This window comes from Mustela nigripes, chromosome 7, assembly GCF_022355385.1.
Source record: "Mustela nigripes isolate SB6536 chromosome 7, MUSNIG.SB6536, whole genome shotgun sequence".
In the NCBI taxonomy this organism is placed as follows: Eukaryota; Metazoa; Chordata; class Mammalia; order Carnivora; family Mustelidae; genus Mustela; species Mustela nigripes.
Genome location: NC_081563.1, coordinates 95,741,679 through 95,756,453, shown reverse-complemented (window position 1 = coordinate 95,756,453; position 14,775 = coordinate 95,741,679). Strand labels below are relative to the sequence as shown.

General features: G+C 39.9%; 1 protein-coding gene across 5 annotated transcripts in view; it reads right to left on the bottom strand.

Moving 5' to 3' along the window:
- The window catches only part of RALGAPA2 (Ral GTPase activating protein catalytic subunit alpha 2), a 319,809-nt gene that overhangs the window by 242,057 nt on the left and 62,977 nt on the right, over window positions 1-14,775 (bottom strand). For all 5 annotated transcript variants that reach the window (XM_059406446.1, XM_059406444.1, XM_059406445.1 and 2 more), the window contains 3 exons: window positions 4,399-4,442; window positions 1,752-1,929; window positions 853-968 (listed from right to left, as the gene is read on the bottom strand). In XM_059406446.1, the coding sequence (XP_059262429.1) occupies window positions 853-968; window positions 1,752-1,929; window positions 4,399-4,442 (338 nt within the window). The remainder of the gene's footprint in view (window positions 1-852; window positions 969-1,751; window positions 1,930-4,398; window positions 4,443-14,775) is intronic.

Sequence of the window (14,775 nt, the reverse complement as noted above, 5' to 3'; positions counted from 1 at the left end):
ACTCCATCCCCTCCATTCCTCCAGAGAGGGGAGAGAGGTTGGAAGCAGAGCATGTCTATGTGAGGAAGCCTCCATAAAAATTCCAGTAAGCAGAGGTTTCAGGGAACTTCCAGGTGAGTAATCATATCCATGGAGCAGGAGGGTGATGAACCCCAACCCCACAGGAACAGACATTCCCGTGCTTGGGACCCTCCCAGACTATGCCCTTTGTGTCTCTGCATCTGGCTGTTCATCTGTATCCTTTATCATACCTTTCATAAATTGCTGAATGAAAACAAATGTTTCCCAGAGTTCTGTGAGCCACTCAGTTGACCCTGAGGAGGAGTTGAGAAGGAGCCCCTGATTTGTAAGCCAGGTTGTAGAGAAGTTGTAGGTAACCTGGGCCCCTCCTACTTGTGACTGGCACCTGAATGTGACGGAACAGTCTCACGGGACTGAGCCCTTAACCCATGGGATCAGATGCCATCTCAAGGCAGACAGCGTCAAAGTTGAGTGAAACTACAGGACACCCAGCTGGTGTCGCAGAGTTGCCTGGTGAGGGAAAAACCCACACACTCAGTAACCACAAGTATTAGAAGTGAAGTGTTCTGTGTGAATGTGGTAATAATATGAAAGTAGATCAGAGAACTGAATTGTTTCCTTGACATACACACTCACACAAAATATTATGTATGCCAGGTCTTTGCTGATGTTATCTGGTACATATTCTAGTTTTAGTGAAGTACCACAAAGAATCACCTCAAAGAAAAAGCAAAATTAAAAATATGGATGAGCTGGAAGAAAAGATGCAAGGTTTTCTCTTTCCCATCGAGAGAAAGACCATTCCTGAATTAACCATGATTTTGCTCTTACCTGAATAACCATATATTTCAACAATATTTGAAGAAAAAAGCATGTTTGGTCCTCAGCGATCTTTTCCCCTGATATGGCTGGCAGGAGCGGGGTGATTTCTTCTGGATATATCTTTGCTGCAGAGTGGGGAAAAAAAGGAGAGTTCTTTCACCAAAGTTCAAAGGGTTTTTTAAAAATGGCCTCCATTAAAATACATCTGCCCCTCCTTTGGAACCTGCTCACACTACACTCCAGGCCAGTGTGCATCAAGGGCTTGGAAATATGGTACAAATGCCCATGAAGCCACCTCTCCCTCTAAACCATTCTTCTCTCTGCCAAACTCTGCTTTGGTCAGCCTAAGGATCAAGTACCTGTCACTGGGCAATAAAGTGATATGCATTAATTAATTAATGGCCCTAATTGACAAGTTTCTTAAAAACTCATGGGACACAAATGGCTGTCATGACTACTCCTAGGAGGCAGCAACTGTCCTTCCATGAATGCAGCATGAAAATACACAGCAGGGTGAGCAGATGAATGTCCACTCATGAAACAATCATGATGAGGACAATAAACAATAGTTTCAGATGCTGGGTTTAAATCTCATTCACAGCCATGAAAACTCTCCAGATATATGATATGTCTCTACTTCCTGTTATTCCCAACATCTGATTCCTCCCTTCCATTTCTATTTCCACACTTCAATAAATGTCTCCTGTCCTCATTTCATACAAAATAGGCTCTGATTCTTTCTATTCTGATGTCTCTAAGACTTTACTGTGAATATGAGCAGGGAATAATTCTTCCTCCGAACCCATCTACAAAATAAAGATTTTTATTCAGGATCATGACAAACCGAATAATCCCTCAATAGAACTTCAGAGTCATTTCAACCTGTAAGGCTGGCTAATGCTTCTCACCATCAGCCACACCAGGGCTAGGATTGATGAGTGTCTCCAGTGTACAGGGCCCTCTGGACGACATGATCGCTGGGAAACCAGGCACGAGGCAAGCAAAAATCAGCACCTGCTCTTCTGCACAGTTTGTCTGAAGTGCTTGAAGCCACAGAAGAAACAGCCTGATTCCTTCACATCTTATCTAAAAACAAAATTAAAGGCGAAAAATTTAAACACATGTTTATGCAGAGATGCAGTGCAATGCAGATTCAGTTCTGAGAAAGAAAAACTAGAAGTTAAAGGTACTGTTAAATTCCTGAACAAAGTTCTTAGTGACAAGGAAGCAGTTGTGCTGCAAGAAGCACAAGGGTGAGAACTTGGGGTCTGGAGCCATAGTGCCTGGTTCCAATGCAGGCTCTGCTGCTTGCTGGCTTAGCTGTGGCCAGTGGAGAATGACTGAACTTTTCTCTTTGCATCAGTCTACCCCTCAGAAAAATGGAATCATAACAGAATTTACCACAAAGCACTGGCACACAGTTAAGTGACTTACAACAGTGCCCATACCATCAACAGTTGGTTAATCACAAAAACAATGCAAAGATAATCGCCCTCCAAATTTACAGTGTGCTTTAAATAGGGTTTTTGTATGTCACTACAATATGCACATGTATCATATAATGTTCTTGAAAAATTTCAGAGCTAAATAACACCTTGAAGACCTGGCTCTGTGGGACAGGGCAGCTCTCCAGCTTCCCTGCCTCATGTCCCTACTCTGCTCTCTCCAACAGCTTCCCTGTGCTCTGCGCACCCAGCATGACTTGGTGGAATACATCATTCAAGCAGATGGGCCCTGTGTCCTCCTCTACACTTAAACTTTCAGCTCTACCCTATTCCTAGAATTCAGGTAAGTACTTCTGTTTCTCTATTTCTAAACTGAAAGGATAACACCAATATAAGAAATGAAATAAGTAAAAGAGATGAATAACAAGTCAGATGAAGCTAAAAGATGCAGTGAGCTCCAAATGCAGGCCCCTGAGCTGAGTTGCCTGATCACCTCTCAACTACACCAAGGTGGTGCAGATTCCTTAAGAGGAAGTGTTTAAGCCAAACATGAGGCTCTCCTGGAAAGCTGAAAGAAAAAAGGGGAAGGGAGAAAGAAAGGGAGAGGAAGAGGTGAAGGGAGAAGGGAGAGCGAAAGTGAGAGGGAGGGAGAGGGAAAGGGAAGGAAGAGGAAGGGAAGGGGAGGGAAGGAGCAAGCTTCACTGACTCCCCATAGAAGTAAAATACACCAAGACAAATCCTGTGTCTGGAGACACTTCTACCCCATCAACAATGGATTCCAGGACACACTTTCAGACATGCCCAGAGACACACCATAGCTGAGCACAAACCTTCATGACCACTCACACCCATCCTCCTCTCCCCAAGCAGGCAAAATAAGTAGTGACATTGCTGAATATAACAGACAAAATATGACATGGCTCTATGTATATCTAACCAAATTAAATATTTTTTTTTGAAAGATTTTATTTATTTATTTGACAGAGAGAGATCACAAGCAGGCAGAGAGAGAGGAGGAAGCAGGCTCGTGGCTGAGCAGAGAGCCCGATGCGGGGCTCGATCCCAGGACCCTGGGATCATGACCTGAGCCGAAGGCAGCGGCTTAACCCACTGAGCCACCCAAGCGCCCCAATATATCTAACCAAATTAGATTAAATTTTAAAAGAGATAGTTTCTACAAAATTCTACCATATCTCCAACTTTTTTAACTGCATTTAACTATAAATAAGGCCAATAATAAACATGAGGTCACAAAATGGTAAGTTTTAACTATGATTCTTAATTAAAATAGGAGGGATAAAATATTGTGAAGCTAGGAATAGCTCACCTCCCTTTTTCAACATGTAAGAGATTGTTAACATAAAATTTAAGTGGTTATGAGTGTTTAAACTGGTATAAAACAAAAAATACATGAACTTATCAAAGGTACGCACTTAACTTGATTAGCTACAAGGGAATAACTTCCCATAAAATACATATTCCAGGCTGCTTCTTTTGCCATTTATGTTTTAGGGTCATCTTATTTAGTATCAAATGGCATCTATCAGTTTAAAAGGTATGTTCATTTTAAAATAAGCCACGTTAACCTAAAATACAAGATCAATGTGCTGCAAACAAATAGGTAAATATTCAAGAGGAGTAAAGCTCTGCTGCTCTTTTCTCCCATAATAGTTCTCAAAACCAGCAAAAACAATTCAGAGACAACTATAATTTTAACAAGGCTACTGGAATGAACTGAATCAGCACATTCACTCTGAAGCTTGGAGAGGAACTGGCTTCCTCCCTTTCCTGATGATAAACGTGGAGCAGTTAGCATCTCGCCAATGGTTCCCTGACTGTACACAGCAGAGTAAAAATTAGAACTCCAAATTTCAAACTCTGAATCCCAAGCCCTGTTCTCTGAATAATATTTAAAGTGGGTATCACAGTAAGTTATGAAATAAAAACAAAAACTCTAACAATATCTGCCAAAAAATTTTCAATAGAAAATAAAAAGTCAGGTGGTGTTTAAAGATCCCCCCCACACAATGGCCTAATTTTGTCACTTTGAGGCATGAATAAATTTAAGAATGATGCAAAATGCCACTGCACGTTCATCTAAAATAAATACCTTAACAGAATTTCCAGTGTGTAGAAGCTTCTTTAAAGTTGAGCCTGAAAGTTTAAAACACTGAGTTAGAAACAGAGTATGTAAATTTATACCATACACACAAAAAAACCTCAAAATGGATTAAGATATTTTCTTTCTTTCTTTCTTTTTAAAAGATTTTATTTATTCATTTGACAGACAGAGATCACAAGTAGGCAGAGAGACAGGCAGAGAGAGAGGAAGGGAAGCAGGCTCCCCACTGAGCAGAGAGCCTGAGATCCCAGGACCCTGAGATCATGACCTGAGCTGAAGGCAGAGTCACGCAGGTGCCCCTAACATATATTTTTAAAGGTAAGTTATAGAGAGAAAATGTGTACTTATGACAAAAGATACAATTTTTAAGAAATAGAAAACTGACCTTCAGAAACAAAGCAATGTCATAGGAGAGAGAGATATCTTTAAGATGAAAGTTCTTTAAATATGAACCTCTTTAAAACTCTTAAAAGAGAGTCAAAATGATTGCTATTAAAGTAACATACATGCCCACAGCAGTTTAGATGTAAATATCTCAGCAGGCATAAAATAAATGATTTTTTCCAATCTCTAAAGTTAAAAATAAAACTTCTGCTCACAAAACATTCTGCAAATACTCAAAACAGTATGTTTCTTTCCTGGTGGTGACAATCACATTTATGGGTTCGGTCCTCTAGTGGAATCTCTGGTTGCCGCCAAGGAGAAGGAATCAAAGTTTACTCAGAACTACACCAGTCAACTGCGAAAACTCTGGTGCTGCAGCCGGCTTCAGTGAGAAGTCTCTCTCATGAGAATGGAAACATATTACCTATTATTCTGTAAATGTGTTCAGGTCTTAGTATGGAGATGGCTTGGCAAACCCCACCTAAATATCAGGTGTAGGCTCTCAATGGGATCTTAACCTGAAAGAAGGAAGCAATCTTTAGAAAGAAAAATGTATTGGAAGTTAGGCAAGAAGACCTTCCCTTCCAAATTTTTCTGGGGAAAAAACTACTTAGATCTCCTGAAGAGAAGTTTCAGGCAATAATTAAAACTTGGACGTCACGTCATATTTTCCCCACGACCTTATTTCAAAGAGATGTTCCACCAAGAAATAGAGCCAGTCTCAGCAAATTCCTACAGGTCATCCTGATGTGGATACATATATGCATGTTAGTCAAATGCATACAATTTTGTAACTGCTGTGCCATTTAGAATACTGGGGCTTAGTGGAAACTCACCATTGTTAAGACTACATGACAGCACTAAGTCACCAGTGGTTTGTGATTAAGTAAGGGAAGTTAAGGTGCCCTCCTCCCTCTACTTCTCCTGTCACCAAACCCTCTCTAATAATTTTTGGTCTACAGCCAGTAGCTACTGGGCTAAAGCTTTCTCACAGCTACGGTTGAAGTACCTGTGCTCACGGGACTGTTTTATCCCATACTTCTCCTTAATCTGGGGCCTTGTCTCTTGCCTCCATGTTCATCCATTCTTGGACAAAGTTTGGTGTGCCTCAGTTTAATATTGGCTCCAGTGTGCCCATGAGGACCTCAAGTGTCAACAGACACTCCACTCCTCAAGAGATTTGAGATCAAGTCTGCACACACTGCTCTCTTCCCAGACATCTGGCAATTCCATCATCTTGCAACACATTCTTGGAAACACTTTCTCCCGGTCATAGTGCATGACCACTGTTGTCAGCCCTTTTTCTTCTTAGAATAGGCCCACAGTTTTACTTTTAACATTTGGCTTACCCACAGTTGTCTATATTCAATCATTTCTACATGGAGAGAAGAAAAATACTCATACAAAGGACAGACCTTATAAAGAGGCAGAATGTCTGATCCATATCTGCCCATAGTCCATTACTTTTTTTTTAAATTAACCTGATAATTTGTTAGAGCAGCAATGGAAAATGAATACATACATATTTGATCTAGCCCATCTTGTTGTATTCTGAAACTCCTATAGGTGTGAAGTAGTACGGGTTGGGAGTTACAAACCAGAGTCAGAAGTCAGACTGCTAAGGTTCACATCTAGGTTCTGTACTTACTGTATAACCTGAGTCAGTTCCTTAACTCATTCCTGAGTCTTCTCATCTGCAAAATGGGATACTAATAGTGCCTACTACAGCGGATTGTTAATGAAGTTTTAAATGAGTTCATATATGCAAATGGTTAGGAGAGTGTCTACTATTTGAAAAGTACATTTTACACACAAGATAAGGCATCAGCTATATTTTTTATTCTTTCTTTCTCTCTCTCTCTCTCTCTTTCTTTCTTTTCTTTCTCTTTGTTTTCGAAGGAAGCTTTATGCCCAGCATGGAGCCCAACTCAGGGCCTGAACTCACAACCCTGAATCAAGACCTGAGTTGAGATCAAGAGTTGGACGTTTAACTGACTGAGCCACCCAGATGCCTACTGAGGCACTCTTTAAATAAGAACAACATTAAAAAGAAAATTTGTGTAGTAGGGCCACATAGTATAGTGTTTCAACATGGAAATCAGGGATAAATACTTGAGAGCTATGCACAGCCATTTTAATATTTCTCAAGGTCCTAAGTTCATAAAGATATCATTACTCTAACTACCATTATGAAATCCTTTTCATTTTAATTTCAAAAAGTTTCTCCCTATATATTACACCTTTTTGGACTTTTAAATACCCCATCCACACTATGGTTATGCCCACCCCTATCTCCTTCAGGTGCCTCTTCTACCCTGTGGTTGCCACTATATTGATTCATGTGAAAAGAAATTGAATAAATGAGTAAATGAAATCTAGTCGGACTAAATTCTATGAATTAGATTCAATTAATTGGACTGATTCTATGAACTTCTAACTTCTATTGGCTAACTTTTATTGTATTCTATAAACATTCTTTGAATGTGAGTCTTATTGCTTTTAAGGAAGGCTGGATCTAGGACAAGAAGAGTGAGGGATCTGGACAAGATTTAAGGGAGCACCAAAAACTCAGTAATTAAAATAAGTACTATTTTAACATAATAGCTTCTAAAAGTCAAAATTAATGCAAAAAATCCAATGATATGTCTCCAAAGGCAAAGGAAACAAAAGCGAAGATGAACTTTTGGGACTTCATCAAAATCAAAAGCTTCTGCACAGCAAAGGAAACAGTCAAAAAAACAAAGAGGCAACCCACGGAATGGGAGAAGATATTTGCAAATGACAGTACAGACAAAAGGTTGATATCCAGGATTTATAATGACTCTCAAACTCAACACACAAAAAACAGGCAATCATATCAAAAAATGGGCAGAAGATATGAACAGAGACTTCTCCAATGAAGACATACAAATGGCTATCAGACACATGAAAAAATGTTCATCATCACTAGCCCTCAGGGAGATTCAAATTAAAACCACATTGAGATATCAGCTTACACCAGTTAGAACGGCCAAAATTAGCAAGACAGGAAACAATATGTGTTGGAGGGGATATGGAGAAAGGGGAACCCTCTTACACTGTTGGTGGGAATGCAAGTTGGTGCAGCCTCTTGGAGAACAGTGTGGAGATTCCTCAAGAAATTAAAAATAGAACTTCCCTATGACCCTGCAATTGCACTCCTGGGTATCTACCCCAAAGATACAGATGTCGTAAAGGAAGGGCCATCTGTACCCCAATGTTTATAGCAGCAATGGCCACAGCCGCCAAACTATGGAAAGAACCAAGATGCCCTTCAACGAAAAATGTGGTCCATATACACTATGGAGTATTATGCCTCCATCAGAAAGGATGAATACCCAACTTTTGTAGCAACATGGACGGGACTGAAGAGATTATGCTGAGTGAAATAAGTCAAGCAGAGAGAGTCAATTATTATATGGTTTCACTTATTTGTGGAGCATAACAAATAGCATGGAGGACATGGGGAGTTAGTGAGGAGAAGGGAGTTGGGGGAAATTGGAAGGGGAGGTGAATCATGAGAGACTATGGACTCTGAAAAACAATCTCAGGGGTTTGAAGTGGCAGGGGGATGGGAGGTTGGGGTACCAGGTGGTGGGTATTATAGAGGGCACAGATTGCATGGAGCACTGGGTGTGGTGAAAAAATAATGAATACTGTTATGCTGAAAATAAATAAATTTAATTTTAAAAAAATCCAATGAACGTTATTAACGTTTTAAATAAGTACCAGAGTTCAGCTGAGCCATACTGGACCCCAAGGTAAAAGGAAAACTGTGTGCCACTACAGATAGGATTTTAGGGATTTTTGAAAGGTTAATTTTTTTCCAGAACATTTAAGTGTTGAAAAAATAATGAAAAAACAAAATTTCAATATCAAACAATCAAAAAGTATTAAAACTCACCATTAGCTTAAGTATTTTGTTTATAACACAGAATACATTATAATTTTATTTTCCTGGCTTTAATGGAACAAATTCAGCAATATTTTCAAAATCTTCTTTGCTTATCTCATTTTCAACTGTGAGAACTGCAAGGCTTGACAATTTCTCTTGACAAAGTAACAATATTTAGATATCTTTTTAAGGCCAATAGTTCACAAACATAATCTAACTTTAATATTATAAGATGGTTTATTACCTTGTTTCAATTTTTAAAAAAACTCTCTCTGTATCATGCCTCAAACCAAATAATAAACAAAGGCAGTATACCACACCAGGAAAGGCATAAGAACACAGAGAAACAGACTTTGGGTTGCGCTAACATGCAAGGTGTGTTGGAAAGTTGCCAGTCAAGCAGGAACAGAACTTTCTGGCACTACAGTATCTGGCATACAGTAAGCACTAAGAGGCCAATAATCCACAGAAGAATTTGAAATTAACTCAGAAGGAATCAAGGACTTAAATGTGAAACACATTAACTATAGATTTTCTAAAAGAAACCATAGAAGATCTTTGTGATCTTGGGCTAGGTAAAGATTCCTTAGGTCACCAAAAGTGCAATCCATATTAGAAAAATTTATAAGCTGCACTTTATAAAAACTAAAAACTTTTCCTCTTTGAAGGGCACAATTAAGGGAATGAAAAGACAAGTCAGAGATGGGGAGAAAATATTTCCAAGTCACACAGCTGATAAAGCACTTAAATCTAAAATATATAAAGAACTTTGAAAACTCAATATTAAGAAGACAAACAACCCAATTAAAAATATGGTCAATCAATTCAAACGTAGAGGCTGCCCATATATACAGATGGAAAATAGCACAAGAAAGATGTTCAAGATCACTATTCATGAGAGAAATGCAAATTAAATCCACAATAAGATACTACTACCACTAAAATGAAAACACTGATCACACTAAGTATCAGTGAGAATGTAAAGTAACTACAACTCTCATACTGCTGGTGAGAATGTCAACCATTATGGGAAGCAGTCTGGCTGTTAAACATAGAACTTTACACGATTCAGCTGTTCCACTCTCAAGAGACAGGAAAGCACGTGTGCACATACAGACTTGTACACAAATGTTTACAGTAGCTTTGTTTATAGCCAAACACTAGAAGCAACCCAAATACCCATCAACAACTGACTGACTGGATAAACAAACTATGGTGTATCTATACAGTGGAATGCTATACTACTCAGAAATAAACTATTAATAACTGCACCGAGACAGAAGAATCTCAAAATAATTAGATTGAGTGAAAGAAGCCAAACAAAGAAGAGTATTTACTACATGATTCTATTTCTGTAAGATTCTAGAAAATCAAACTAATCTAAATTACAAAAAGCAGATCACTGGTGACCTGACGACTGGGCAGGTGGGTGGGAAAAGGACATAAGAAAACCACTGGGGGTGGGGGGAGGAGACCGGGTGGGGGGAGGAGACCAGACGGTGGAGAAGTAGGAGGCAATGTTTCAACTGGTCCCCTAAAGTGAGCTGATTACCTACCAAAGAACTCTGATCACCCATGAAATCAGCCTGAGATTATAATTGTATACTTCTGGATCTCTATGGAGGCAGAAGACGCCAGTGGATGGGTAAAGTGGAGTGGGAACATCAGACTGATATCAAAAGATAAACAAAAGGTGGGGGGAGCCACCAGACGTGACCTATTGGAAAGTAATACCCCAATAAAAGAGTGCCCGGTGATTGGGGACCAGCATTAGAGTCTGGTTGAAAGCACTCAAAAAGAGCAAAAGATCTTAAGGGGAAATTGGTGGAATTTGGCGGTTAGGCACAGGGACTTAAGCCCACGGACCCAGGACAGCCACCACTGGTGGGTGGAACCAAGAGAGCTAAGCTAGGAAGCCAGGTCTTGGTCCCTGAGCTGCCGGCAGGCCTGAGAGAGTCTGGGTGGGGGTGCCCATTAGGGAGTCTGGTGTAACGTCAGCCGGTGCTCTCTAGAACCACAGCCTTTTGTGCTCTGTACATGCACTGCGTGACCAGAGTCTGAGTCGCGCTCCACACCCTCCCCTGAGAGAGGTCTGTGCAGGTGTTCTCTAGGACCAGGAGATTCTGAACACCCTCAGCCAGGGCCAGTGTGAAAATCTCAGTGTGCTATCTCTGGCGGGTACCTCTCTGGCAGTCTGGACCTGCCCAGACAGCCAAGGCTAGTATTTCTCGTGGTTTTGGGTACAAGAGGGAGTTCCTGTGACCCCAAAGACTGTGACTGGGGACGTGCTCTGCCAGTGGCAGAGGGGGAATTTATGTGATCTGGAGATGCCAGAGGGGAACAGACTAAGGCTTCTCTCTGAGATGGAGGTCTGGGAGCAATTTGCTTTCCTCTAAACCTCCAAAGAAGTGTGAAAAGCCACCAACGGGAGAAACAAACAAACAAACAAAAAACCTCCAGAGAACAAAAGCCTGGAAAACCGGTTTCCTCAGAGCCCAGCCCCTGGATGAGGGTAGGAGGACTCAACTCTAGCAAGACTCCCTGAAAAACCACGTGGAAGGCTCCTCCCCCAGAAAGCCAGCCAAAAAACCCCCCAAAAACAAAAAAAACAAGAGGACAACCACTACTTCATAGATACAACTTTAATTTTTAATTCGTTCCCACTATTCTGTTTTCATTTTTTTAAGTATATAACTTTTACTATCATTATGAGATGTTCAGTACAGCAAATTCCATAATAATCTTTTAACCTGAACTTTTTTGATACATATACCTGTGTTTTTCTTTTGCTTTTCTATTTATTTATTTATTTTTTAATATTCATACAGAGATAAGCTTCAAGGTAATTCCCTTTCCCCAATCAATGTTACCCCTATATGTAGACCAGTTTTAATCCCCCTTTATCTCAGGAAAGTTGAGTCCTTTAACAAAGATATCAAGATACATCCAGGAAGAATCAAAATAACCTCCTCGCCCACACTGAGAATTTATAACCACCTTCCCATCTTTTTCTTGTCAGTGTTTCTGTGTACTTGTTTATGTTCTGGTAGTACATAAATCTTATACTTGGGGTTCATTTTGACTGGGTTCTTTTTATTTATTTATTTATTTATTTATTTATTATTATTTTCCTCTTGTCATTTACTTTTGTTGGTCTTTTTCTTTGTCTCTTTTTGTTTGTATACTTTATAAATCTTACCTTTGGGGCCCATTCAGGCTGGGCCTTCTCTTTTCTTTTTTCTTTTTTTTTTCCTATCTCTCTCTCTTTTTCTTTTTTCTTTCTTTTTGGTGGGGACTCTCGATTGATCAGAAGTGTTCCAGAGTGCGCCTTGCCTGCACCACAGTTGATACATTCAGCTACACATCGTTCAGCCATCTCTCACCAAAATGACTGTGAGGAGGAATGCCCAACAGAGGAAAAATTCAGAGACTGGGCCCTCTCCATCAGAGCTTTTGGATATGGACATAAACAGTATGTTGGAAAGGGAATTCAGGTAAACAATCCAGGCAATAGCTAAGCTAGAGGAGGCCTTTGATGACAAAATGGAATTGATTGGTCAGAAGTGAAAGCCACCAGAGATGATGTTAATAATGTTCTCAATGAGTCCCAATCTAATCTAAAAGCCAGGGTAACTGAGGTAGAAGATAGAATTAGTGATCTGGAGGACAAACTGATAGAGAAAAAGGATCAGGAGGAAGACTGGAACAAAAGTTTAAAGGGCATGAAAACAGAATTAGGGAAATAAATGATGCCATGAAAGGTTCCAACGTCAGAATTATTGGAATCCCTGAGAGGGAGGAGAAAGAAAGAAGACTAGAAGATATAGTTGAACAAATTCTCCAGGAAAATTTTCCCAATTTGGCGAATGGAAACAGCATTCATGCAGAAAGGTTTCCCCCCAAGATCACAGAATCTAGAAAGACCTCAAGACACCTAATTGTGAAAATGATGAATCATAATTTTAGACAGAAACTCTTGAAAGAGGTAGGGGGAAGAGATTCCTTAAGTACAGAGGAAAGCCCATCAGAATAAAGTCAGACCTGTCCACAGAAACCTGGCAAGCCAGAAAGGACTGGCAAGATGAATTCAGGGCACTGAGAAGAACATGCAGCCAAGAATACTTTATCCAGCAAGACTGACATTCAAAATGGATGGAGAGATAAAGAGCTTCCAAGACCAGCAAGGTTTAAAAGAGTATTTGACCACCAAGCCGGAACTACAAAAAACATTAAGGCGGGTTCTATAAAAGAGGAAAAAAACCCCAAGATTATCATTGAACAGAAATATATGGAGTCAATCTAACAAAGACTTCACAGGTAACACGATGTCAATAAAAACGTATCTCTCAATAATCACTCTCAACATGAATGGCCTAAATGCACCCATAAAACGGCACAGGGTTGCAGATTGGACAAAAAGACAGGACCCATCCATATGTACAAGAGACCCATTTTGAACCTAAGGATACATCCAGAGTGAAAGTGAAGGGATGGAGAAGCATCTTTCATGCCAATGGACCTCAAAAAGATGGCTGGGGTAGCGATTCTCATATCGGACAAATCAGATTTTAAACTAAATACTGTAGTCAGAGATACAGAAGGACACTACATTATTCTTTTTTTTTTTTTTTTAAGATTTTATTTATTTGATAGAGATCACAAGTAGGCAGAGAGGCAGGCAGGGAGAGAGAAGAGAAAGCAAGCTCCCTACTGAGCAAAGAGCCCAATGTGGGGCTCGATCCCAGGACCCTGGGATCATGACCTGAGCTGAAGGCAGAGGCTTTAAACCACTGAGCCACCCAGGTGCCCCACACTACATCATTCTTAAAGGGACTATCCACCAAGAAGATCTAACAATTGTAAATCTTTATGCCCCCAATATGGGAGCAGTCAATTACATAAGAAAACTGTTAATTGGGTGCCTAGGTGGCTCAGTGGGTTAAGCCTGCCTTCAGCTCAGGTCATGATCCCAGGGTCCTGGGATCGAGCCCCACATCAGGCTCTCTGCTCAGCAGGGAGCCTGCTTCCCTTCCACTCTCTCTGCCTGCCTCTCTGTCTACTTCTGATCTCTATCTGTCAAATAAATAAGTAAAATCTTTTAAAAAAAAAGAAAAAAGAAAACTGTTAATCAAGATAAAGAGTCATATTGATATGAATACATTAATAGTAGGAGATCTTAACACGCCACTCTCAGTAATAGATCATCCAAGCAGAAAATCAATAAAGGAAAAAGAGCATTGAATGACACATTGGACCAGATGGACCTCATAGATACATACAGAACATTCCACCCTAAAACAACAGAACATTCATTCTTCTCAAGTGCACATGGAACCTTCTCCAGAATAGACCATACACAGGGTCACAAATCAGGGCTCAACCGATACCAAAAGACTGAGATTATTCCCTGCATATTCTCAGATCACAATGCTTTGAAACTGGAGCTCAAACACAAGCAAAAGTTTGGAAGGAACTCAAACACCTGGAAGCTAAAGACCAGAATGGCTGGATCAACCAGGAGATCAAAGAAGAACTTAAACAATTCTTGGAAACCAATGAGAATGAAGACACTTTGGTCCAAAACCTATGGGATACAGCAAAGGTGGTCCAAAGAGGGAAATATATAGCCATTCAAGCCTCCCTCAAAAAAATTGAAAAATCCAGAATACACCAGCTGTCTCTACACCTTAAATAACTGGAGAATCAACAACAAACTAAGCCAATCCCACACACAAGAAGGGAAATAATCAAGATTAGAGCAGAGATCAAAGAGATAGAAACTAGAGACACAGTAGAACGCATCAATGAAACTAGAAGCTGGTTTTTTGAAAGAATCAATAAGATCGATAAACTATTGGCCAAACTAATCCAAAAGAAAAGAGAGAATGCCCAAATTTACAAAATTATGAATGAAAAGGGAGAGATCACAACACACACCAAGGAAATAGAAACAATCATCAGAAATTATTATCAACAGTTATATGCCAATAGTTAAGCAACCCAGATGAAATGGATGCATTCCTGGAAAACTATAAACTTCCAAAATTGAACCAGGAAGAAATTGAAGA